Source organism: Branchiostoma lanceolatum, chromosome 1, assembly GCF_035083965.1.
Source record: "Branchiostoma lanceolatum isolate klBraLanc5 chromosome 1, klBraLanc5.hap2, whole genome shotgun sequence".
Lineage (NCBI taxonomy): Eukaryota > Metazoa > Chordata > Leptocardii > Amphioxiformes > Branchiostomatidae > Branchiostoma > Branchiostoma lanceolatum.
Genome location: NC_089722.1, coordinates 41,746,697 through 41,770,522, shown reverse-complemented (window position 1 = coordinate 41,770,522; position 23,826 = coordinate 41,746,697). Strand labels below are relative to the sequence as shown.

The following is a 23,826-nucleotide window of genomic DNA, read 5'->3' as shown; positions in this document are numbered from 1 at the left end:
CAACAAGCTTATGTTTTCGATACCGTTTGTATGGATGTTAGTATGTACGAGTGTGGACAGCATAACTCGAAAAGTTGTACATGGATTATTACGAGGTTTAGAATGCGGAATCCTGGTGACTTTCCTTGCTACTGCAGCAGGACTCCTGGTTTTTGTATCTCGTTTCCATGTCGCAAATTACCCCTAAAGTTTGTTCATGAAATACTACTGGTTTAGGTCTTACATCAAACAGAAATACATCTTAACTTTTCAGTTACTTATTTCTGCTTTCTCCTAAGTTTACCAAGTTGTCCTGCCTTTACTTAGCGCTCTGCCAAGGAAAACAACCAAGCTATTTGCAAACAAGCTGACAAACGAACTACGAGATTTCAACTTACAGCTGTGAAAAGTTAACGGAAAGAATTGAGAAGGGTCGTCAGATTTGGGCATGGTCAGGATTTTTCACAGGCTCGATCATAATTACCACCCTAGGGGGGTGGAGCGAACCTTGTAATGATCGGTACCCCCTCTACTGATAGAGGTCAGCGTAAGGACACGGGCTGGGGGAGTTAATGAACTGAGTTATCTGATAGTTGGTGACCGCGAGACAAAAATGGATGAATACGTAGTTCATATTAAGGTTACTCTTTCAGTCATGTCAGTCAATCCATTCTTTCATAATGATTCGTTCATTCAGCAGAATAAAGAATTTGTGAATGAAGAATTGAATAAAGAATAATTATTGAATAAAGAACGCCGAGTGTCACCCTATGGCATTGCGCAATAATACCTGTGCAGTTGCTACATACACAATGTAAGTCATAATTTGCTTGTATTACAATTTAGAGAGTTATCTTGATCTTGCAGATTTTGATTTGCGCTCAGCCATTAGCAAAATTAGAGTTAGTGCGCATCCTCTTGAAATAGAGAGAGGCCGGTATAGAAAATTACCTATATACGAAAGACTTTGTAAGTATACGTATTGCAATACAAATGCCGTGGAAGACGAAATACACTTTATTTCAAACTGTTCATTTCATGATAATGCACGAAATGAGTTGTCTACTCAGACCACTAAAATCTATCCGAATTTCCCTAAGCTTACAGACAACGAAAAGACTATTCTTCTTTTAACTACCAAAAACCCACAAATTATAGAAAAGGTGGGACAGTACGTCTTCCATTGCTTACAAAAGAGAAGTCAAACCCTTCACTAGTTATAGACAATTACATTTGTATAATTTAGATAAGCAGCTTTTATACCTATTTTGTACACTGTTCTTTTATGTATGTTATTTGCATTTAGCCTTCGGGCATGAATTTGCAATAAACTTATTAATTGTAAGGCTATGTACAAATCATATGCTATAGTTTCCTCCTATTTGTTACATTTTGATGTCTATTACAATCATCATAGCATTACATCTCAAAGTTCGTCTACCATCACCTTGGTCAAAATGGTAGAATTGCGAGTAAAAATGTGGAAATGCACAAATTTGACCAAGCTGCAGCCTCGTCGGATGAAATGCTGATTTTGGCGGGCGGCCAGGATGGTCTATTTATAAGTCTCTTGCTTTTTTTATTTGAAGACCTCTACACACTTCGTTACACAGTCTCTCGCTGTCGGGGGCTTATTGGGCCTCCTTTTAGGGGCCTGTCCAGTGGAAGGGCTGCTAGAAGTTTCATTTTGAGAGTTTATCTACATGAAATCTGTGACTAAATGAGATCTGGCTAACTGACCCTGACCCGGTTGCTTCTCTCCGGGTATCCCATCCGACCATGGAATGACGGGCCTCAGATCTGCCAGCCACGCCCAGTGCAAGTTCACGGTCAAGATGGAAATGTTATCCAAACACGACCCTGTCGACGACAACGAAAGACGGCTGCCTTCCCGCTTTTTAACGGTGAAAAAGAAAGCAATGACCTGTAACCAGTGCTGAAACTGGGATGTACCTGCAGCTCAACTGGTAACAGCCTCATGGGTGAGCTCCTGGTTGCAATTACTTGGTGACTGGGAGACACTGGTTCAATCCTGGGGCAGGACATCTCGGTTGGGGTTGCACCCGTCTTTCGGCATGGACGTGACGTGAATGATGGGGGTCCCGTGTCCCAGGAGGTGCCTCGAGCACGTTAAATGGGAAGGGCTAGCAACCCCTCCCTGTAAAGATATTAGCCTCCTTCGCAGACTTGCTAGAACGGCGGCGTATATATTTGGGGGAGGGGGTGACGCGATTTCTTACGTGGGCCAAGGTTCTCTAATGCCGGCAAGGGACTTTCGCCGCCGAGGGAGTTATGTCGCCGAGGGACGACCGCCTTTCTATCCAGGATAGAATAAAGGCTATAGAGGCTATAAAAATATAGAGGCTATAAAAATATACAGAAACAGCAAGAAATTCAATCTGCGTGGAGAGTACTGTAGTTTTAAGTGGGAGGGGAGGGGGTGGGGTAAGATACGCTCTGGGCGTAATTAAGATGCCGAGAGGGATCAGAGAGTTTGATTACAAGTCGGGCGATGTTCCGGACAACAGAAACAAGTTTCCGCTCCAAACGAGGGAACACACCTGGTCTGAAGAGAACACACGGGAGCCGATCTCCAAGCAGATGTTGGGGCGGTAGATTGTAACGTTTTCCACCTTAGAAACCCGGCAGTCGGAAAACGTTACGATGCAAAACATCTGCTTGTATTTCTAAAGATTGACCGAAGCCCGCGCAATCGACAGGACGTCGGCCGAGCTGAATTTCTTATTTGTGACGGGGGCTTTAGGAAAGCACTCAACACACAGCACTCGAATAGGTTCAGTAAGGGACATCCTTTTGGATAGGGCGAATAGCAGGAGGTCACATGTTTGAGGAGAGCCACACCTTGTGCACGTTAAAGAACCCACCACACTTATTGAAAAGAGTATGTTGTCCTTCTTAGTGTGAGTCCTGTCTGTAGAGCAGCTTGAACTTTCTGTACAAAACGTGTATGTTACTGTAAATGCAGAAATGTTCGCGGTGGTTTTATGTTCACGGTTTTCGCAGCGACCTTTCAGCGCGAACTTTAAACCATCGCGAACATTTTTGTCCAATACTGTAGCAGTATGTGACTATGTCTACAGCACTGCCTCGAACTTAAAACCACCACTAACACTCAATTTTCCCTTTAGCGCGCAAAGAAAAACCACGCGAACTTAAATGCATTTACAGTACGCCTAAAGGCAGTTTAACGGTTATGCGGAAGAAACAAACCAATCCAAAAAAAAATCAGCACCATAGCATGTCCAGTACATGAGATATCAAAAGTTCCGCTGTAGTACCGTAACAAGCCGCTAGGGGGCCCGAAATCTAATCATTTTCAGGTCTCACAAAGACCTACCAACATACCAAATATCAAGACAATCCATCCAGGCGCTCTTTAGTTATTCTAGTCTTCTACATACAAACAAACAAACATACATACATATAAACGCTACCCTCTGCATAACCTTCTCGGCGAAGGTAATTACTCCCTTGCTGTGATGTAAGAACGACTCCCGGACAATGTCCCGACTGAGCCGGTGTAAGTGGGGGTGACCAGGCATGCGGGTACGGGCGGGGGTAAGTACCGTTACCGCCTGCTACAGGCCCGAATGTTCAACAGAAACAACAGGCTACTGTAGGTGCTGATGTGCGGACAAGCGGAGGGAATAATTGGGCAGGAAAAGTCAAACACTCACACGACAGACGGAATACTTCAAAGTAGAACCGACAACACAAGTCCGTGCCGTGTATGTCATCCACAGGTCAGTAACACTGTCTCTAGGCCTGATGGTTTGGAGTTCAAATTCCGGCCTTTTGTGGCTAATTTTAATTGTCCTCTACTGGAAAGGGTTGCAGTCATTATGAATATGATGGGACATAGAGCAGAGTTGTGCTCGAAAAAACAACAACAGGTAAGCAGAGATGGCATCGAATCTTCGACTGTCCTATTGCAGTCTTCCTCAGAATTGAAGTGACCAATCAACTACATCACGTGACCTTACGTCAGCAATTGGTCATTAGTGCTGGGAAGTTCATACCGCCGGCCGCCTCTGTTGTAGCCTGAATTCCAGCATTTCTAGCTTTGGTTCGCTTTCTCGGTCACTTCTACTCTGTGTTTGTCTACTCTGAGAGAGCGTTCTAAATCTGAATAGGGTGACTTCCAGGCTATCTTTGTTGGTGGTACTACGTATGTAGCCTCTACCAGGCTCCTCTGCGGATCGCTGGAAAAAAAAAGTAGAAATTGGCCAAATAGAGTGAATAGTATGCTAGGGAAGTCGGTCGGCCATAGGGCCAAATAGGCGAACCACGGCGGTGTGCCTTGATGTAAAAGGCGGTAAGATGTAGCCTCCGTTGCAGGCTTTCCCACTAGCGTTTTACTAGCGATTTTTTTGGTCAATTTTTCTTTTGGGACCCGTATCTGCTTGGGATCGTGGTAGCCACACAGCGATTACCACCATCCCAAGCAGATACGGGGCCCAAGCAGATACGGGGGCTCAAGCAGATACGCCCCCCCTAAAAAGAAAAATTGAAAAAAAAATCGTTAGTAAAACGCTAGTGGGAAAGGCCTGCAACGGAGGCTAGGTAAGATGATCTTTGTGTTGTCCTTGTCCTCTCAGCAGCCAAACTTCACGCCCATCTACCCTGTACACCACACGTACAACATGTCAGTAACGGTTTACATAGCGGGCTAATTAAACCGTGTTGTTACGACTCCGGCCACAGCTTCCCCCAAAACACCACTCAGCGCAGTGGGCGATGATGTAGTGATGGAGACGTGTGGGAAAAACAACGTAATCGGAGATGGCAGACTTCACCCCCTTTTTCAGTGTATTTTGAGACCCTTCAAGCAACACAGTGACGAGAAGCACTGAGAATGTATGTTAATGCTGCACCGTGAATATTGGGAATTGCAGAAAGACAGACAGACAGACAGACAGGCAGGCAGACGGACGGACGGACAGACGGACATACATACATACAGACAGGCAAACAGACAGGCAAACAGACAGACAGACAGACAGATAGGCAGATAGACAGACAGACGGACAGGTAGACAGACAGACAGACAGACAGACAGACACACAGACAGTGGAATGAGAGAGGGAGCAAGGGAAGAGAGAAAAAAAGGAAGAAAGAAATGATGTCCTTACCTATCAAGACAACTGACATGTCACTGTGGTGCAAGCGGTAACGCCACCCTGTCGTTTGGCCATTTCAATCGAATTCCATATGGCGTGAGCATCAAGAACGTAAAAGAACCCAACACATTTATCGAGAAGAGTAGGGTAGGGTAACCCGGTGTGTTTGGCTATATATACCATCTAGAAGACCTCCAAAAAACTACATTTTTACTAAAATCACAAAACCCACTAATCATTAAAAACGTGGGACTTTTCATCAGCCACTGTCTTCAAAGAAGAAGTCACCCCCCCCCCCCCCCCAGTACTGTTGTAAGGCAGAATAGACACTCGTTACCATTGTTACCCTTTCTACTGTTTGTACCCTTGCAATTAGCCTCCGGGCATGAATTTGCAAATAAAACATTATTATTATTATATATCGAAAAAGCATTACGCTCCGAGTTTGACTGAAAGAACAAGAAGTAGATCATTTCAGGCGTCAGAACCTTGGGTACGATACCAGGTGTGCCTACAGCCCTGGCCCATCAACGCACTTCGTCTCACCTTTGCAACCTGCTCCTAGTCAGGACCGGAGTGTTTATTTTGCATTTCTCGTTGTTTGTGTGGCAACAGAACGTGCAATTTAAAGGTGATGTCGAGCTCGGACGCTACTTAATGGAACATAGCTAGCTGGGTCTAAGCTAGTGTAATACTGCTTATTTTGGTTAAGGGCCATCAGAAACTGACTCCAACTTTCCCTTAAAAGGCCAATGCCTACAGAGAAAAAGATGCTGTTATGACAACAATGGTGCAGCAGTGAGTGTATATGTACATCTATAATTTATTACAACCATCAGACTACCAGGGGAAAATATTAAAACAAAAACAAACAAAAAAGTAAAGTCACAATCGGGGCAAGTCATTGGAGTATCAAAATAAATGATGGAACAAAATATTTCTGTTTTGTCAGTATTTTGGCAGAGGTGAAAAGTCAAGGCATCGCATGACTTCAAAGAATGGAAGGAGGGTTCTAGTAATCTCCAAGCAGATGTTGGGGGACAATATCGTGACGTTTTCCTTGTTACCCGTTTCCTCAGGGAGGCAGTTTGGGTGCAGAAACGGGCAGCTTGGAAAACGTAACCATTTAGCCTCCTAACATCTGCTTGGAGATTAGGTCTAACCTTCAGTTAGCCCAGATATGATTACATATAATTGGTTATCACGACTTGCGCTAGGCTTATACCTTGATCATCTCACTGTAAGGTCAAGTTAGGGCACAGTTTCGTGTCTTGTACATGATCCAAGACAAGAAGATACCTGTCTCTATGCACCTGTTAAAACACTTGCTTTACATGCACCCACTGGAGGTGCTGTTGCGTTGTCTGACCGCCAGGTGGCGTTATAACGATTTTCGTTCTAAATGTGGTTCCATTCTAGACTTCGTGGGGGGCATTTTTTCAAGTTTGGTTAGATAAATTGATGAGAATGATGACATATAGACGGAGATATGGTTGCACAAAGTTAAGTTATTTTACTTCCCATGTCTAAGAAAAAACAAACTTCAGGGTATACTTTAACACGTCCAGGTTGTCGCTAGACAGTAAAATCCCGACGTGTACATTTCAAAGATGGCGTCATGCAGAATCATCAACACTAAAGTCTCAAAATAACTAACTGTGCGGTTCAGAGATTATCGTAGATTACAAAGGAAAACACTGGGCGAAGTGGGACCTGGCAGCCAAGTTTCAGCCCTCCCGCCCTGGGTGCAGAAGTAATTTCCAAGCAGATGTCGGGTCGAACATCGTAACGTTTTCTGACTAGAACAACCGTTAGACTCTCTATCTGTGTATCGTGTGACACGTTCAAAGTGAACAGGTTGTGGCTAGACAGTAAATTCTAGACGTGCGCGTTTGAAAAGTGGCTTCGTTCCAGTATCAGCATCAGTAAAGCCCCAAAACAACTAACTGTGCGGTTTAGAGATTATCGTAGATTACAAAGGAAAACACTGGGCGAAGTGGGACCTGGCGGCCAAGTTTCAGCCATCCACCCTGGGTGGAAGAGCGAGGACTAGGCTTGGCGAACGTGATAAACATACGGATCATGCCCGGGAAGTTCAGTCCAGTTTCAATAGATTTATCTATGCACGTTCCTCATGAGATCTCGAGAGGGAATTTCTTTTCCTTCCTTCTTTTTTCCTTTCTTCACCTTTTTCTTACCTTTTCTTTTGTCCTTTTCCCTTTCTTTCTGTCCTTTTGTTTTTCTCGTTTACTTTACCTTCTTTGCAAGGAAAGGGCCAAATTCATCCTTTCTAGAACTGCGTTGGTCTGGCTTTGGCTTGCCTTTACCTATGTCACTCCTCTTTTCTTCCTATTCATTTTCTTCCAGGATGTAATCCCCCAAACTGCGTTAGTCCGCGGACTCTGGCCCTAATGTCTGCACAGCCTGCCGCAGTCCCAGCCCGCCCGTGTGGGAGGTTGGTTGACCGCGCGGCCCGACTTGTTAGTTTTCACAGGCCGCGCGGCAGACCCGACCTCGGGGTCAGCTGTAGCGGTGGGAACTCGGACCCAGAGGTCCCCGGGCAAAGTCTGGAGTCCAGTCTTGTCTTCAATCTGCTGCCCAAGCAGAGGCTGGCCCGGTTTGTTTGGACAATTATGACTTGGCTGGCGGACAAGAAGAAAACCCGAGAAGATAGAAAGACGACGAAAACGCTTAAAAGGAGTTTTAAAAAAGCCAGAGTCAAACCTCTGCTTGGAGAGTAGCTTTAAGGCGATTCGAACGCTCGCTGCTGTTGACGGGCCGGTACAGACAGTTGGAAGCGGACTAAAGCTAACGAGACGAGACTCCATGCTAGTCGTGCCACCCGAGTCATTATCACGTAAGCTTCTGTTCACACTTTTCATTCATTCATACATTCATCCATCTATCCATCCATTCTTTCATTCATTTTTCCCATTTATTCGTCTATTCATTCATTCACTCACTCGATCACATGCACACTCACTCACACTCGCTCACTCACTCACTCACACACACACATTCACTCACTCACTCACTCACTCACACACTCACTCACTCACTCACTCACTCACTCACGTTCCAAAGAAGACAGTCGGATCAAACCTTGAAAAACGTTTGGGGTCTGAACAAGCTTTCCTTTGTATCATATATCACATAACAAGGGTATGATTTAAACAGATATCCACACGACACTGCCGCCCCGCTATTAAAGTCGGAAACTCGACACAAAAACGCTACTCTCTCTGGGAGCGCCATGTTCCGATGGCGGACCATTCAGCGTCATTGGTATCACCCCTCTCTCCCCACGGGTACCGGTTTGTAGCGATTTACCACCGGTTATAACAACAAACACGGTAGTGTGAATTTATGTCGCGCAGGCGAGATTTTATAGGTCAGGTGTTGCGAATGAAAATCTATATCAAAATGTGAATAGACCGTACGGAGAAAGAGATAGAGAAAGGGATAGAGAGAGAGGGAGAGAGAAAGGGACAGAGAGAGACGGAGAAAGAGACAAAGAGAGACATGGAGAGAGAGGGAGAGAGATAGAGAGAGAAAGAGAGAGAGAGAGGGAGAGATAGAGAGAGAGACAGAGAGAGAGAGAGACAGAGAGAGGGAGAGAGAGAGAGAGAGAGAGAGAGAGAGAGAGAGACAGACAGACAGACAGACAGAGAGAGAGAGAGAGAGAGAGAGAGAGAGAGGGGGGAAACCGAAAACAGTACCTCAATTTTCACGGAAGTAACAAGCGGGTACCTGTCGGGGCTGTGCAAGCAGCACGCGCGAAGCCTACAGCGCTGAATTAAAACGTTTTCCGTGTTGCAGTTGTTGTGACAGTGAAACCGATCCCGGGACGGGGGTTAGGACATGAACTATAATGGGAGCTTACCATGCCAGGGTTTCCGTTACAGAGGCGCTGCCCGCTACCTGCTATTCAACTCAAACAAACGTGTCGTTATGGGGATCATAGGAGGCCATTGTGGATTCATACAGAAGGGCAAAATTGCCACATTCGGTAAAGTGTTTAGGTGGCACTTTGGGAGGTACAAGTCGGTGTGGCCTAGCTGCCAGCGAACTAGCTTCCTACTGCGACTGGGAGTGCCTTTAGTCAAGTTCTTTATTTATCGCTTCCAGTCTGAAGTTACGTCTTAAAGCTAAGGTCACATTTCCAAACCGGGGCCCGACCAGGCTGTTTGCGTGAACGAACATTAGATATTTTATATCAATGATATACACAAATGGTGTTGTTGATTATATTTTCGCAACTTTTTGTGTTTTGATTTCTTTTATATCATACTTTTCGTTCCCGCAAACTGCCCGGCCGGGCCCCTGGTTGGGATTTAGCAAAGGATTCGATCGCCCCCGACAACTGCTTGAAGATGTGTCAACGAGCACCTTCATTGGTGAATCAAAGTTGAAAAGATCTGACTGTCATTTAAGGACATACGTTTAAATTAATTGAGTCCAATCTGGATCTCTAGCGGCTATTATGCCAGATTAAAATCTGTACCCTTCTGAAAATCGATGAAGGCAAAACAGCCTCTAGAATTAGATTTAGATGGCTATGTTGTGGTAATTTGTCACTGTTATGTATCAATAGACCATTATTCCCTCACACGTGTGATATCGCTTATCCATTACCGAAGTTGTGACAACAGCCTACAGTATTTACGTAAGAGCTGTGACGTACTTGATCCACGACTTCTGTCAAATCTTTAGATGTCTTAGAAAGTTGATATGATCCTGGTTTCGTGATCCGAGCCTGCTGTTATATTCTTAAGAACTAGCGACAATACTTCCTTCACGTCTTGAGCCAACTGCACATCTTCAAGATTGTAAGTTAGGTGTCGTCTAAACAACTTAGTAAGACGTGACACGCTTCTTATATCAAGTTCATATTGACAAAGACACGAACTTAAGTCACTCCTTAACTCCTGACGATGACAACCTCCCAAGATGCCTTAAGAGTTGCCCCAAGACATGACTCAATACAAGACAAGACGCGACCTTCCTCTTGTCTCAAGGTCACTGATTGATCCCCGTCTTAGACACACCGACGATCCGTGAATAGTTTCATGAGGTTGGTAAATGAATGGACGTTAGAGTTCTATTTACACAGTCGACGGTGAAAATACCTTCCAACGCATCAGTATAGACTTGACGAAAGGGGGAGGGGAGCAGATAGACTACCGCAGCGTTTGCAGGTATCTTTACTTTTGTTTGTGTAAAGTAGTAGTTTTGTACAAATAACTCTAATATCCATTACGTTACACGAAATAAATCAAGCATCTGGAAAAACTTTCCAAAGAGCCAGACGATTCAGATAGCATCCTCTACCTTACACCAGTCAACATCTCTCACCAGTGACAGAGATCTGACTTTCTCAGTCACTGATGAAAGATATACAGTGTGACTGATGAAGACAGTGGGTGCTATCCGAAAAGTCTGACTCTTTAGAGACTTTATTCGGTTACTTGGTGTATTTTGTATAACGGAATGTTCTACCTGTATATCTAACATACATCGACATATCTAATATCCATTGGTTTATACCTATTCACGGGTTATACCAACTTTTATCGTCTGTGTCTGTACGTGGAGCTTAAGCCGTTGACGTAAGTAAGGTCGACACGTCTTGACTTGACTTAAATCATGTCTTACTCTGTGGCGACTCTTAAGACGTGCTGGGAGGTTGGTGTCGTCAGGAGTTTGTGACTTAAGCCCGTGTCTTGGTCAATAAGAAGTGTGATAGGTGACTATTGAACGACCGTAATGGGGACCTATTCATGATATCATAGGTATTCTTTAGTCGACCAAAGGACAGCTTGTTAGTCACCTATCACAAGGTAGCTTGAAGATGATCATCTCAAGACATGAAATACGTCTCATAACTAGTTCTTAAGAACCTAACAGGCTTGTAGCAGGCTCAGATCATGAAACCAGGATCAAATCAACTTTCTTAGACATCTGAAACTCTGACAGAAGTCTTGACTGGGTCTATCCACAAACAACGGCCGATGCTGGAATGAAAAGTACAACAAGACTTCTCGTTACGATGACAGTTCGGGTCCATCACTGCCAACTCTTAGCGCTACAGAAATTCCGTATGTTAACCTGTGTCTACTATGACTTCACACCACCCACAGCCGATGACACGTCCCCATATGTCTCGAGTGTGTCTGTAAGTCATAAGTCTAAAGCTATGTCCTTCTTTAAGGCGTACGTAAGGCTGAGATGACAGAAGCCCCGTACAACAACAGTGTCCTTACGGTGAAACAGGTGTACCCGGCCGGTCACGTCTTGATATTAGGATCATGTCTTGCTGGGAGGTTGGGGGCGTCAGGAGTTTGAGACTTAAGCTCGTGTCTTGGTCAATAAGGGATAATTACGTTGTCCAAACGACAGCTTGCAACCTATCATTCCTTGATGTCCAGGTATCTCAAGACGCTCCACCTTCCGGTGCCGTGTCCCAGACACAGTGGATAACAACCCACTGCCCCTTCGGCCTCAAAAAGCCTACCCTTGGACTATTATTTCTTTTACCCTTTTGGGTGAGGACAAGTCGCCATAATTCTCAGCCAGACTGAAACCATATTTCACCTCAGCTCACCTTCAAACCAGCTGCTGCTCCGTCCCTGCCGGTACAAGACCACCTTAATTCTATATCACCCCTGAGCAATGTGTGTTTGACCCAACCCAGATGCTCTGGGTTCGAATCCCACAACATACCACGCGTACGGATACTGTGACTTTGGAAAGTTTCCTCACTGCACTCAGGTGTAAAAATGGGTACTTGACTTAGGTTGGGGATAGGGGTGGGTACCGGTACCGTGTACCGGTGCAAAACCGGTATTTCTTAATGGACCGGTCCAAAAAAACCGGTCCGTAAAAAATCAGTGGACCGGCCTATGGACCGATTAGAAAATTCATAGTACCAGGCGGCCACATAACTGTTCTAAGAAAATACAAAACAGCAGATTTAACTTCGTTTTCGAAGACGTTACCTGTGAATCATAGCTAGAAACACTTAAAGGATTAGTAAACAGACGGTGAGAAGAGTATAATTATAATTTTGAGACAAACCTAAGAAATTATATCGTTCCAGACATGACGTTTGGAGACTTTTGCGTGTGTCTCGCTCTCCAAAATATGATGTACTGCGACACTACTTTAATCAGGTACAGGTACAGGTACAGGTCCGGACCTGGACCTGACCCTCTGGACCTGGACCTGGACCGGACCTGAATTGTTTGTACCGGTACCAACCCCTAGTTGGGGAGGTGAAAGGCTATAGAATAAAAGGTACCTTCGACACAGTGAATAACAACCCACTGCCCCTACGACCTCAAAAAGCCTATGGGACTACCTTTTTCTTTTGCCCTTTTGGGTGATGACAAGTGGTCATAATTCTCAGCCAGACTGAAACCATATTTCACCTCAGCTCACCTTCAAACCAGATGCTGCTCCGTCCCTGCCGGTACAAGACCACCTTAACTTTATATCACCCCTGAGCAATGTGTGTTTGACCCAACCCAGATGCTCTGGTACGGATATTGTGACTTTGGAAAGGTTTTCTTCACTCCGCCCAGGTGTAAAAATGGGTACTTGACTTAGGTTGGGGAGGTGAAAGGCTATAGAATGAAATGTGCTCTAGACACAGTGGATAACGACCCACTGCCTCTGCGACCTCAAAAAGCCTATGGGACTACTTTTTCTTTTACCCTTTTGGGTGATGACAAGTGGCCATAATTCTCAGCCAGCTGAAACCATATTTCACCTCAGCTCACCTTCAGCCCAGATGCTGCTCCGTCCCTGGTGAGGATCGGGCCAGGCTTGATCAAAGTCTTAGGCAGAGATCAGACCGCTGTTTATTATTCCGAGAACTCCGACTTTACTCCGAGACGGCTCCCGAGATAACATCCGAAGACGTCTAAATTCTTAAGAAATTCTTAAGACGGTTTATCCTGGCGCGACGCCCGGTGGCCGTGAGGTGAGGTGGCGAGATTCACCGGGAGATGACAGACAGCTCGCTCGGGCTGAGATGACAGGAGACCCGTACAATAACACGGTCCTCTCGGTGAAATACGCTCCTGGGTGGCGGGATTCACCGGGAGATGACAGACGGATCGCTCGGGCCGAGATGACAGGAGGCCCGTACAGTAAAAGTGTCCCGTGCGGTAACACACGCTCCCGGGTGGCGGGAATCATCGTAAGATGACAGATGACTCCCTCGGGCGGAGATGACAGGAGGCCCGTACAATAACAGTGTCCCGCGCGGTAACACACGCTCCCGGGTGGCGGGATTCACCGTGCGATGATAGACGGATCGCTCGGGCTGAGATGACAGGAGGCCCGTACAATAACAGGGTCCTCGCGGTAACACACGCTCCCGGGTGGCGAGAATCACCGTGAGATGACAGATGACTCACTCGGGCGGAGATGACAGGAGGCCCGTACAATAACAGAGTTCTCGCCGTGAAACAGGTGTGCCCGGCCGGGGAGTTTGCGGAAACGAAAAGTATGATATAAAAGATAAAATACGCACACACATGCACAGACACACACACACACATGCACAGACACGCACACACATGCACAGACACACACACAGACAGACACACACAGAGACACACACACACAGACACACAAAAACACACAGACACAGACAAACAAAAACACACAGACACACAGACACACACACACACACACACACACAAACACACTAGCACACAAACACACACACACACACAGAGACACAAACTTAGAAATGACATCCTCTGGAAACCCAAAAGCGGTTGCAAGGTTTCAAAAATAAAAAGGTCATAAATATGACAAGAATCGAACTGACAGAATACGTACAATACGCTATAACGTTATATACAAAAGTATTTGCCAAGTTGCGGACAAGGCACTGAGACTTTATGCAAAATGCTCTCCATCCGACCCTCTCTCTTTCCCCTTTTATCCTCTCTCTCTCTCTCTCTCTCTCTCTCTCTCTCTCTCTCTCTTTGAATCCCCCTTTCTCTCTTTTTCCTCTAGAAAGCGAAGAAGCAGGAGCTAAACTATTAAAATACGACTCGTTCGATAAGATTAGGGCCTTTGACTCGCCTCCTCTACCAAATTTACAAACCAGCGCGATATTCCCCCGTCTAAGGCGTTACCGAAGCTTTAAAATTTACCCACGCGTGTGTCGGAACAAGCCGGGAACTTACCTGAACTAAAGCCAAATTTCCGTGAGAGAAATTACCAGTAGGGCGAGAACGTGCCTGTCTGACTTGGCGATGAAATGTCAAAATAATAGTCTCCTTAGCAAGGCCATACGAGTTGGGATCATTTAGGACTCATAATGTGCTTTTTTTTTCTGACGGCATATCAGTTATAGCTGTTCTTAGCAGACTCTAAGGAAGCGAGCCACAAGGATATGGGTATAGTTATGACCGCTATGCCATTAGAATTAAACACGTTATAAGCCGAAAAAATCTCGCAGAGTCTGCTAAGGTGTCTGCCAGTTCGCTTATGGAAGAGAGACCGTTTTTTTCTCCGGGAACTTTTCCAGCTCGGTAGGAGTTGTGACGACCTCATTTGTCTTGAGACGTCTTAACAGGGGGAAGACAAATTCAGTCGTCGCCTTATCCGGTGTTAGCAGATTAACAGGTGTGGGGGGAAATGGCATGATCGTCTTGTGGTTAGAGTCGTTGGCTTAGAGTGTAAAGGTCCTGTGTTCGAATCTCTAGCAGACCCTGATGCTGTGCCCTGGGGAAAGGCACTTTACACCTATGTCCTCACTCGCCTATAGATGAAAATGAGTACATAGCTCCAATGAGGGACGTCCTCTCAAATGGGACTTAAAGCTGGAGGTCCTGTGAACGCCAACAAACCCACCTTCCGACTATAACATCTCAAAATGAAGTTGCCAGTATTTGTTTTTCCCAGTACTGTGTATACGATGTGCATTCCGTGTCATTAACTCGTTACTTGTAATCAACACCTTGGCGGAACTTACAGTAAACTGTTTAAATACTTCGTTAAAGCAAACGAGGTAGAGAATTCCTCTACCTACCCACAGTGTATGCCTACATTCTTAGCTAACAACTCTGGGGATAAACAGTGCCCGTTTTGAACTTTATAAAGTTCTCAACACCAAGCTAGTTTTTGCCTGGCCAATGAAGAACTTTTGAGCCGCGTCAGCGAAACTATCCCGGTAGTAGTGAGCGTGATCACTAGCCAGTTTGCATGGCGACTGCAGCCGTGATTCAAACTCCCGACCCCTAGGCCCAGAGGTAGTGTCACTAACCACTAGACAACGCACGCTACGGACACTCGGCGTAAGCCTGTACGTCACCGGGTGTCTGTAAGGCTAGTCTACGGCACTCTTGTTTTATGATTATACAAGTCACGGGTAGCGAGGTATAACAACAGCGTACCTACAGTTTCGAGCCAGTTTGAATGCCGAGTGAGCAACTACAGTCTGGATTCAGACTCAGGCACCTAGGGTTACTGATGACACTAGTACTGTTCTGCGCATGTTGTAGATTGCACACACCCAGTGTAAGCATGTACGGTGTCTGTAAGACTACATACTCTTCTAATATGATAACAGTGAACAAGTGGCGACGAGGCATAATGACAGCGTGCTCTCCGTACAGTTTCTATCGGTGCCACCACATGGCAACGAGTATTCGGAAGCTTACAATACAGTTAATCATTCAAAATAGACAAGACAGTATAAATATACAAATACTCAGACACTTGGGCGTACGTCTATCTAGTCGCGTTCCAACCGCGAACGGTGTGAAGACACTTGATAACACCTTTGAACACTAACAATGAGTACACTCATTCAGGACCTGTAGCCTTGACTGTAACCTTAGCTATGACATTAGTGGGTTCGTATTGTAGCGAAAACAGAACGCGACGCTGATTCTACCGACAACTTGAAACGTGGCAGAGCAACACTACCACCCACCCAAAATACACGAGCTATATGCCAGCGCTACAGTAACGGTGCCAAGAAAAGTTTGTTGTTATTTAGCGGTTTAAAGAGTCCATTTACAACTTTACACACACCTGTACGTTTACCTTCCTTCAGAAAAGAGAAAACTTCAACAAGAAATTCGGGAAGAAAACTAAACCATCTTAAGACCTATTTGTTTATTTATTGATTCGGCTGTGATCGAGTGACGGAATTCCCCAACTGGTCGATGGTTATTGCAAAGGGGTTAGCCCTGCTGACAAGGACAGAACAGGGCATGGAAGGTAAAGATTTTGGAGACAAACCAACTAAGAGTTATCAACGAGTTGACACGAGGCACTGAGGCCCACCACATAGTATACTTGCAGACCAAGGGCCTTTCTGCCAGTGTACATGCAGGTCTAACCGCGCTCGTATACATGTACACCTGTAGCTCAACTTTCCCGCTTGGAAAGACACATATTCAACGAGACGCGTCAGAAGAGGGACACTATTGCTACCGGGTCACATTTCCCGACCGGGGCCCGGCCGGGCTATTTTCGGAAACAAGAAAATAAAGGGTATATCAATATATATGCACAAGCTATGCTCTTAGATAATGTTTGGTACGTTTTGTGTTTTTATTTGTCTTTGAAATCATATTTTTCGTTCCTAAAGACTGCCCGGCCGGGCCCCGGATTGGAAATGTGACCCAAGCATAAACCGTACGTTAGAAGTAGGAACCACACGTGCCAGAACTTACCTAAGTTTGCCATGAAGAGCTGAAGTTCGCCACATGTATATATTAACGCACACATGTATATTCCAGCAGACATGCGGTATGTCTACCAGTGTAGGTCTAGCAGCTCGTATACACCTATGCCCGTACTTGCCCGCTAGGAAAGAGACTTTAAAAAGGCCAACAAGAGGGACACTAGTGACTAGACCGTACGTTTGAGGTAGGCACCACACAAGTCATCACCTACCTAAGAGTTGCCATGAAGCGCTACTCTCCAAGCAGAGGAGTGGGTCCGGCAGATTTTTGGCGTGTTTTTAGGCGTTTTTGTCGGGCTATCTACTTTGTCATGGTTTCTTTATCTCTATAACCCACAGATAAAGAAACCATGACAAAGTAGATAGCCCGACAAAAACGCCTAAAAACACGCCAAAAACCTGCCGGACCCACTCCTCTGCTTGGAGAGTAATGAAGCGCCGAGGTTCACTACATATATATATACATACCCGCAGATCTAGGGCATTTCTTCGAGTGTAGGTCAACCCACACACATACACCTGTACCTTTCTCGTCCCTTGATCAGGAAAAAAAAAACTTCAGCAACACGGCCTTGGACATTAGCCGAAAGGCACCAAACTTGCCAGGACTTACCTAAGAGCTGCCATGAAGAGCCAAGGCTCGCCACATATTCCCGCAAACCCAGCAAATGTCACCGAGGAAAGTTTTCCCGCTCGAAGCCAGCGCCAAGGCCAAAACCGCAGGAAGGATGGGCGTCCACTTCAAGGGACCTTCTCCCAAGACCCACACCAAGATAAGAACACAAGACTTTCAACCACTGGCTTAGGCGGCGCGGGTTTCCTCTAGGGTCGGGACGGTACGGGAGATACGCCGGGGGATGGACCACGGGTTGCCTAGCGACGGGGAGGTTCGGTTGAGGGGGTTGTGGGTAACCACAGGAAGCGGTGGCATTTGAGGTTTCCTTGAGTAGGGGCAGACTGGAGGATCTGAGAGGGGATAAAAGGGAAGCTGGCACCAGTGGATTCTTCATTTATGTGTAGCCGAAAAGGTTAATTTGCAATTTCTGCATCACATATATCGATCCCTCTTTCACTCCCGATGCAAACACATGTATCGCAGTTATTCACACTGAAGAAACACACACAGACTCATCTGTAGCTGGGGGTACGCTTGTGCCTTGATACACACCCTGCATCGATGGAGATAAAGAGGAAGTTGGCACTAGTCGATCTTTCATTTATGTGTAGATGAAGAGGTCTGCAATGACTCTTGTTTATTGCCACTTTAGAATTATTGAGAATTGTTGGCATGCAGGTCCTGGATTTATCTCGTCATCCATCCTGACAGTCCTGTATATTCAGCCAAGCACCCCTACTCTTCTCCAAAAGTGTGTTGGGTTCTTTTACGTGGAGAGGTTTGACGCTTGAGGATTACGCCTGAACCTCCCTCATACACGGGGCTGCCGGCTTTACGTCACCATCCGAATTGACGAATGCAATACCTTACAACATGTCCCAGTAGGAATCGAACACCCGCCCACAGAACCAAGGAAGTTGATCCGTGTGACAGTGAAACAGCGGGATTCTACTACTCTCAAGCAGGATGGTGGGGGAAATTGTGACCTTCTTATCGTGTGCCCCAATTTCTTTTCCCAACGTTGATGCCAATGATGGTACTGGCAGAAAGAAATCGGAGCATATGATAAGAAGGTCATAATCTTCCCCTACTATCCCACTACCAATTGTACCTGGGGGAGATGTTACGAAGCATGGCTCATAATCAAACTTTTCCTTTGCTTGCCCAACAACTACCCACACCCCAAATATTAAACAGATCCAAACACAGCTTCTCAAGTTATGCTCTCACACCCAACACACCCACACAACCCATCCTACCACACCCACACTACCACACCCACGCACACAGGGAACCAAAAACATAACCTTATAACGGACGGAAGTGAAACCCACAGAAAGTGTATATACATATACAAACAGCCCTTTATCCAAAAATGTTACCACTTTCATGTTATATTTACAAAACTGACACCAACTCATGTAATCTGGAAGGTCTATGATCATTTAGACATCAATACCACAAATAGAATCTACTCTACATGTATGTGGCAAAACTATGGCCAAAAACAGGAATTAAAGTTTACAAGTTGCTACATAAAACTAACAACATACAACATATTGAAACAAACCAGTCTACATGTACATATAGTGTGTCTAAAATCTATGTTCTGTAAAATTTTCTCCAGGACTAAGATAAAACAATCAACATTGAATAAAAAGCTAAAATTTTCTGATTGACCAATCTTTTAAATTCCAATAAATAGCCTCTACCAGGAAAACTAAAAATGATTGCTTGACAAGTGCCCTTACATACAAAAGTAGCAGGTATCTTGTTTTTGTGCGCAATCTGCTTATCTTATTGCTTAGTTCAAATACAAATACTTGGCAAGAAAACTAAACAAAGAAACAAATTGGGCGTCTTAAAGAAAAGACTTAAATTTTTCAGAAGGAAAGGTTTTTTATCGTTGACAGATTTTCTTCAACTTTAAGCACCATGATGATGTTGTAACTTGTAAATGGAGTTTCCAAACAATATATGGTTACACAAAAGTCTTGCTACTGCTTCTGCCTCCTTAAGCCTAGCCCTACCAATAGGCATATTGCGACATTAAAAGACAGAGGCTCATATTTACAAGTATAACACACATATCCCTCATAACGTCTTACAACACTGTTTGTATAGCATTGAACTGTTCCTCCTTCCCCTCTGCTATATAAAATGATTGAACACCTGTAAGTGTAAAGCCCCTGTCACACTTGTGCGTATATACAAGCCCGCATGAGTTGCGTATTAACATGTTTTTGGTTTAGGTTAAGTTTGCAGCCGAAGAAGTAATTTCTTTGGTTTGATAACTAGACTGCTCAACGGTGGGTCGAAGTAGAAAACAACTTCCTTCCCGCAAAATTTACTTAAACCAAAAAGATGTTACTGCGGAACTCATGCGCACTTGAATATACGCACAAGTGTGACAGGGCCCTAACACACCTTTTTTGTGCACCTGTTTATCATTAAAAAAAAAAACATGGAACAGTCAGCACGCAGTCTATCCCAACCCTGTTGACTGCTAGACTCAATCATGATCATTTCTTTGATCCAGGATGATTGGCTTTTCACAGCTCCATCCCCTCACAAGCTGATTCCAGGCATTGCATACTCTGACTAAATCTTACTGATGATGTTGATATTTTTCCCTCCTAGTGACACTTCCTGGTATCACAAGCTGTTTCTCTCTCGTCTTGTATGTTGGGAAACACCATACTGATCATTCTGTTGATTTCTTCCCCTCTTCCCCAGTTAATGACTAGACAGTATCAGTATCATGAGCTGTTTTTCTCGGGAGTTGCGTACTCGGTGTACTTCTTGCTGGACCCGTAGACCTGGTGCGCCGGGTACTTCTGCTTGTTCAGCTTGATCTTCTCTACGGTGGCAGCAGGCAGGTCCACCTGGATAGGGCCACAATTTTGCAAAATCGAAAATGAGAAACGGCCAAATTACATCGCATTGTATTACAAAAAGTTGACTCTACACATACGCACCACGCATACAAAAGACTGGCACAAAGTCCGGCATTCACACTAGCGAACATGTAACACCTCTTATTGTCAGTTTTGACTATTAGTCTGATTTGTGGCTAGTCTGATTGTAAATTTACGTTGTTCTATTGAAATTTTCCTGTGTGTACTTTTGAACAAGGACTCCAGTAAGTTAACCATAACTAACGGTGATCCTCAACAAAGAGCCAAACAAACAAAGAAACAAACCTGGCACTTCTCTGCCAGTCGCACCAGGTAGATGAGGACGTCGCTCAACTCCTGGGACAGGTGCTTCTTATCCTTCTCAGACCAGTCTGCAGGGAGATACGACATTCAGAATCAGATCAATGAGCAATGTAACATCTTACTCAATTTTATGCAACTGGATACAATTGAAAAACAGTCATTTCACACTGTTAGTGACAGAATGTTGTTTTGACTTCGTCTCCAATTGAACCTTCTTAGAATTGTCTTCCCCTTATTAAGAAATCTTTTTCTTTAATTGGTCAAGACCTTCTTCTTCTTCCTCTTTGTAGTCCTTTGAAGTCGAAGATGACTGTCTTGAAGGTCAAGACCTAACCACATACCAAATTGAATAACATTCAACAAGAACAGCAATAAAATCTGATACTGAAAAAAAACCTACCTGGCAGCCCTTCCTTCACCTCCCCTCTCCACTGACTGAAATCAGAAGAAAAGCAGGCATTAGGACAAACACAAATATCTAGGTGCACCAGTGCACGGTCAAAAATTAGGTGCACATAATTGTGCCGAGAACAATTACCATTATAGGAGTTATCTGCATAACCATTGATGTTACAGGCTTGTAATGGTGGAACATATACATTCAGAAATGCATATATTCAGAACAATTTGTATAGAAGAACACATTGTAATTGTACCAAGAATACAGTTATTTGTGTAAGACGCAGTGTTAGGGACAAATCACCAAAGGAGTTAGCTGTATAACCATGTATGTTACAAGTTTAGGTTTCATCAGTCTATCTGTTATGGTGGAATGTATACATTCAGAAACACGGATACATTGTTCCAAGAATACAATTATTTCTGCAAGGCACAGTGTTAGGGATCAATTACCACAGGTATATTTTACTATTAGCTGTATAACCATGTATGTTACAGGTTTGAGTTTCAGTCTATTTGTAATGGTGGCATAAGGACCACGGATGTCAGCTGTGCTTATTTATCTAGATGTTCCCATAACCTGCGCGCTGCAGCGAGACCGCAGATCGTCTTACTACCGACCGTCCCCGTAGCTTTTGTTTGGGAACCTTAAACTTCAGTGTTTACTGATCTAATTCTCATATCCAAGCACCCTGCCACTCCATGGGCATCCAGATGGCTCTGCTTACACCATTAGGCCCTTCCAATGGAGTTCACTGGTTGGAGGGCTTTGTTCAGGAAAAGATAGACACACTTGTGGAAACATTCATCAAGGGGCATCATCTTGGAAACCCTACATCTAATCTTAACCTTCTCTCTGCTGCCTAACTCTGTAAACAATAGGGAAATGGGTACCAAACGGGTGCTTCAGCGTGCTAAAGGTTAAACTTCAGTCTGTCAAGGTAGCCGTTTGGCACCAATTTATCATTTGTTATGGGTTGGGCAGCAGGGAGAAGGTTAAACTTGGTTCTGTGCGTACTCTGTATGATAATATATATTGCGGTTGTTGTTTTTTTACAGAAGAAGAACTCTATTGCGCGATGAAAGTGTTTGAGAATCAATCCAGGTCATTCCAATGCAATTTTACCTGTTTTTTAGTGATGTCAAAAAAAAGGACAGACTTAAAAAATGAAGAAAACCAATTTCCAAATGTTTTGTTCCTTCCAATTTTCAGCCAGTGGATTTTTTACAATTTTTAACCAGACATAATAACAATTTCAGATAAAGAGTCCACCTGTTTCTTTTTGAAACCCTGTTCTTTTTTACCATACTTTGAGTGCAGGCATACACTTGCAAAGAACAGATTTCCAATGTACATTTAAATAGGCATTTAGAATGACACACTGAGAGAGTAACACTTGCCATTGGAGGAAACAACTGTGTGGCCTACTTAAGGAAATCTGTTTCGCAGAGCAAACCTTGATCCAGTTTCTACGGTAGTAAATTTGGGCGCAAAGTTGCCGACTGAAAAGTATGTAAATATTTATGTCCCAGTTAAGTTCTGGATATTTTTTCACAGGTTGGTACAAAGAGTGGCAGATGTGGAATCTCAATCATATTCAGGATTAAGGAAGTGTACCAAGATGTTGTAAGCACTGGTCACTTCTGCGTTATTTGCTGTCAGTTTCAAAAGCTTCAAGGCATCCTGTTGATATTCCTGCATTCCAATTTGAACCTTTAGTACACTGAAGTAGCTGTTATGTAGCCAATTTCCTTTGATTATGGGTTTAGGCAACAAGAAGAATGTTAAACTAGAATATCTGATGTACTGTAACTGGACTGTAAATTTAATTTCAAAGAGTATGCTACACTTTATCATTTTGCTGCACCACCTTGCTATGAGCTCAGCATGACCTTCCCAATTTTCAAATCCAGGTTATCACCTCCATGAAAATGAGGTATAGTTTTGGGCCCGTTTGTGTGGGTGCATGTGTGTGGTTCCTGCCCAATGTCTGAAGTACAATTATAATGATTTGGTATGTGGTTAGGTGTTGTGGTCTCGATGGTCAAGGTCAATTTTGGGCCTACTGGTGGCCAACCCTGGTACTGCAGCAGGACTTGAGGTTTTTGTATCCTTGGTCATGCACATGCCGTGGTCTTGATTTTTTGGTGGCAGCTAAATTTTGATGTAAGCTTGTTTGGCTTGAATACATAGAAAATCGTCGTTGCCCCAATTTCATCCTCCACATATCTACACAGTACCACCTTGTTCCAGATTTCCTTGGAGAGCCCTGATTTCTCAAATGGACACACACACAGTTCAGGGTCCTTGCCTTGGACATGCCCATTTACTGTAATGTAAGCTCCCGGCCACCCCAGGGTGTGGGGGTCATGCCTACTTGGGTCAGGGAGGATCACACACACACATAATCTTTCCCTAAACTACATACAAACTGTTAATGGCTTTAACAGACTTGCCTGTGCATGTGTTCCTTTGTCTGATAGATAGAAGGGAAACGTTATCTTACATCATGTTCATTGTAACAGTGGCATTCGAAACAATGACACCTAGTGCCATCATACTGATTTGGAAAAATACGTTTTTGCTACCAAATTTATTTCTTGTCTTTTTACAAAGCCATTCTAGGTAAAATGTAAAGCTAAATCCCCAGGAAATGGCCTCCATTTGCATTTAGGAAAGGCCAAATATTAAAGCTTTCACCCCTAAGAAAACTAGCACTCTACAGCAGTGGCCTGTGTGGCCAAGGGCTA

At 44.4% G+C, this 23,826-nt stretch overlaps 2 protein-coding genes across 2 annotated transcripts in view; both read right to left on the bottom strand.

Moving 5' to 3' along the window:
* Positions 1-17,643, bottom strand: part of LOC136423615 (carbohydrate sulfotransferase 1-like) — a 50,739-nt gene extending 33,096 nt beyond the window's left edge. The window contains exon 1 of the mRNA XM_066411870.1: positions 17,453-17,643. The gene's annotated coding sequence lies outside the window, so the exon portion shown is untranslated. The remainder of the gene's footprint in view (positions 1-17,452) is intronic.
* Positions 17,644-20,178: 2,535 nt separating this feature from the next.
* LOC136423683 (dCTP pyrophosphatase 1-like) overlaps positions 20,179-23,826 on the bottom strand; it is a 6,606-nt gene continuing 2,958 nt past the window's right edge. The window contains exons 4-6 of the mRNA XM_066411964.1: positions 21,077-21,111; positions 20,659-20,744; positions 20,179-20,340 (exon numbers count right to left, since the gene is read on the bottom strand). Of these exons, the coding sequence (XP_066268061.1) occupies positions 20,215-20,340; positions 20,659-20,744; positions 21,077-21,111 (247 nt within the window). The 3' untranslated portion in view covers positions 20,179-20,214. The remainder of the gene's footprint in view (positions 20,341-20,658; positions 20,745-21,076; positions 21,112-23,826) is intronic.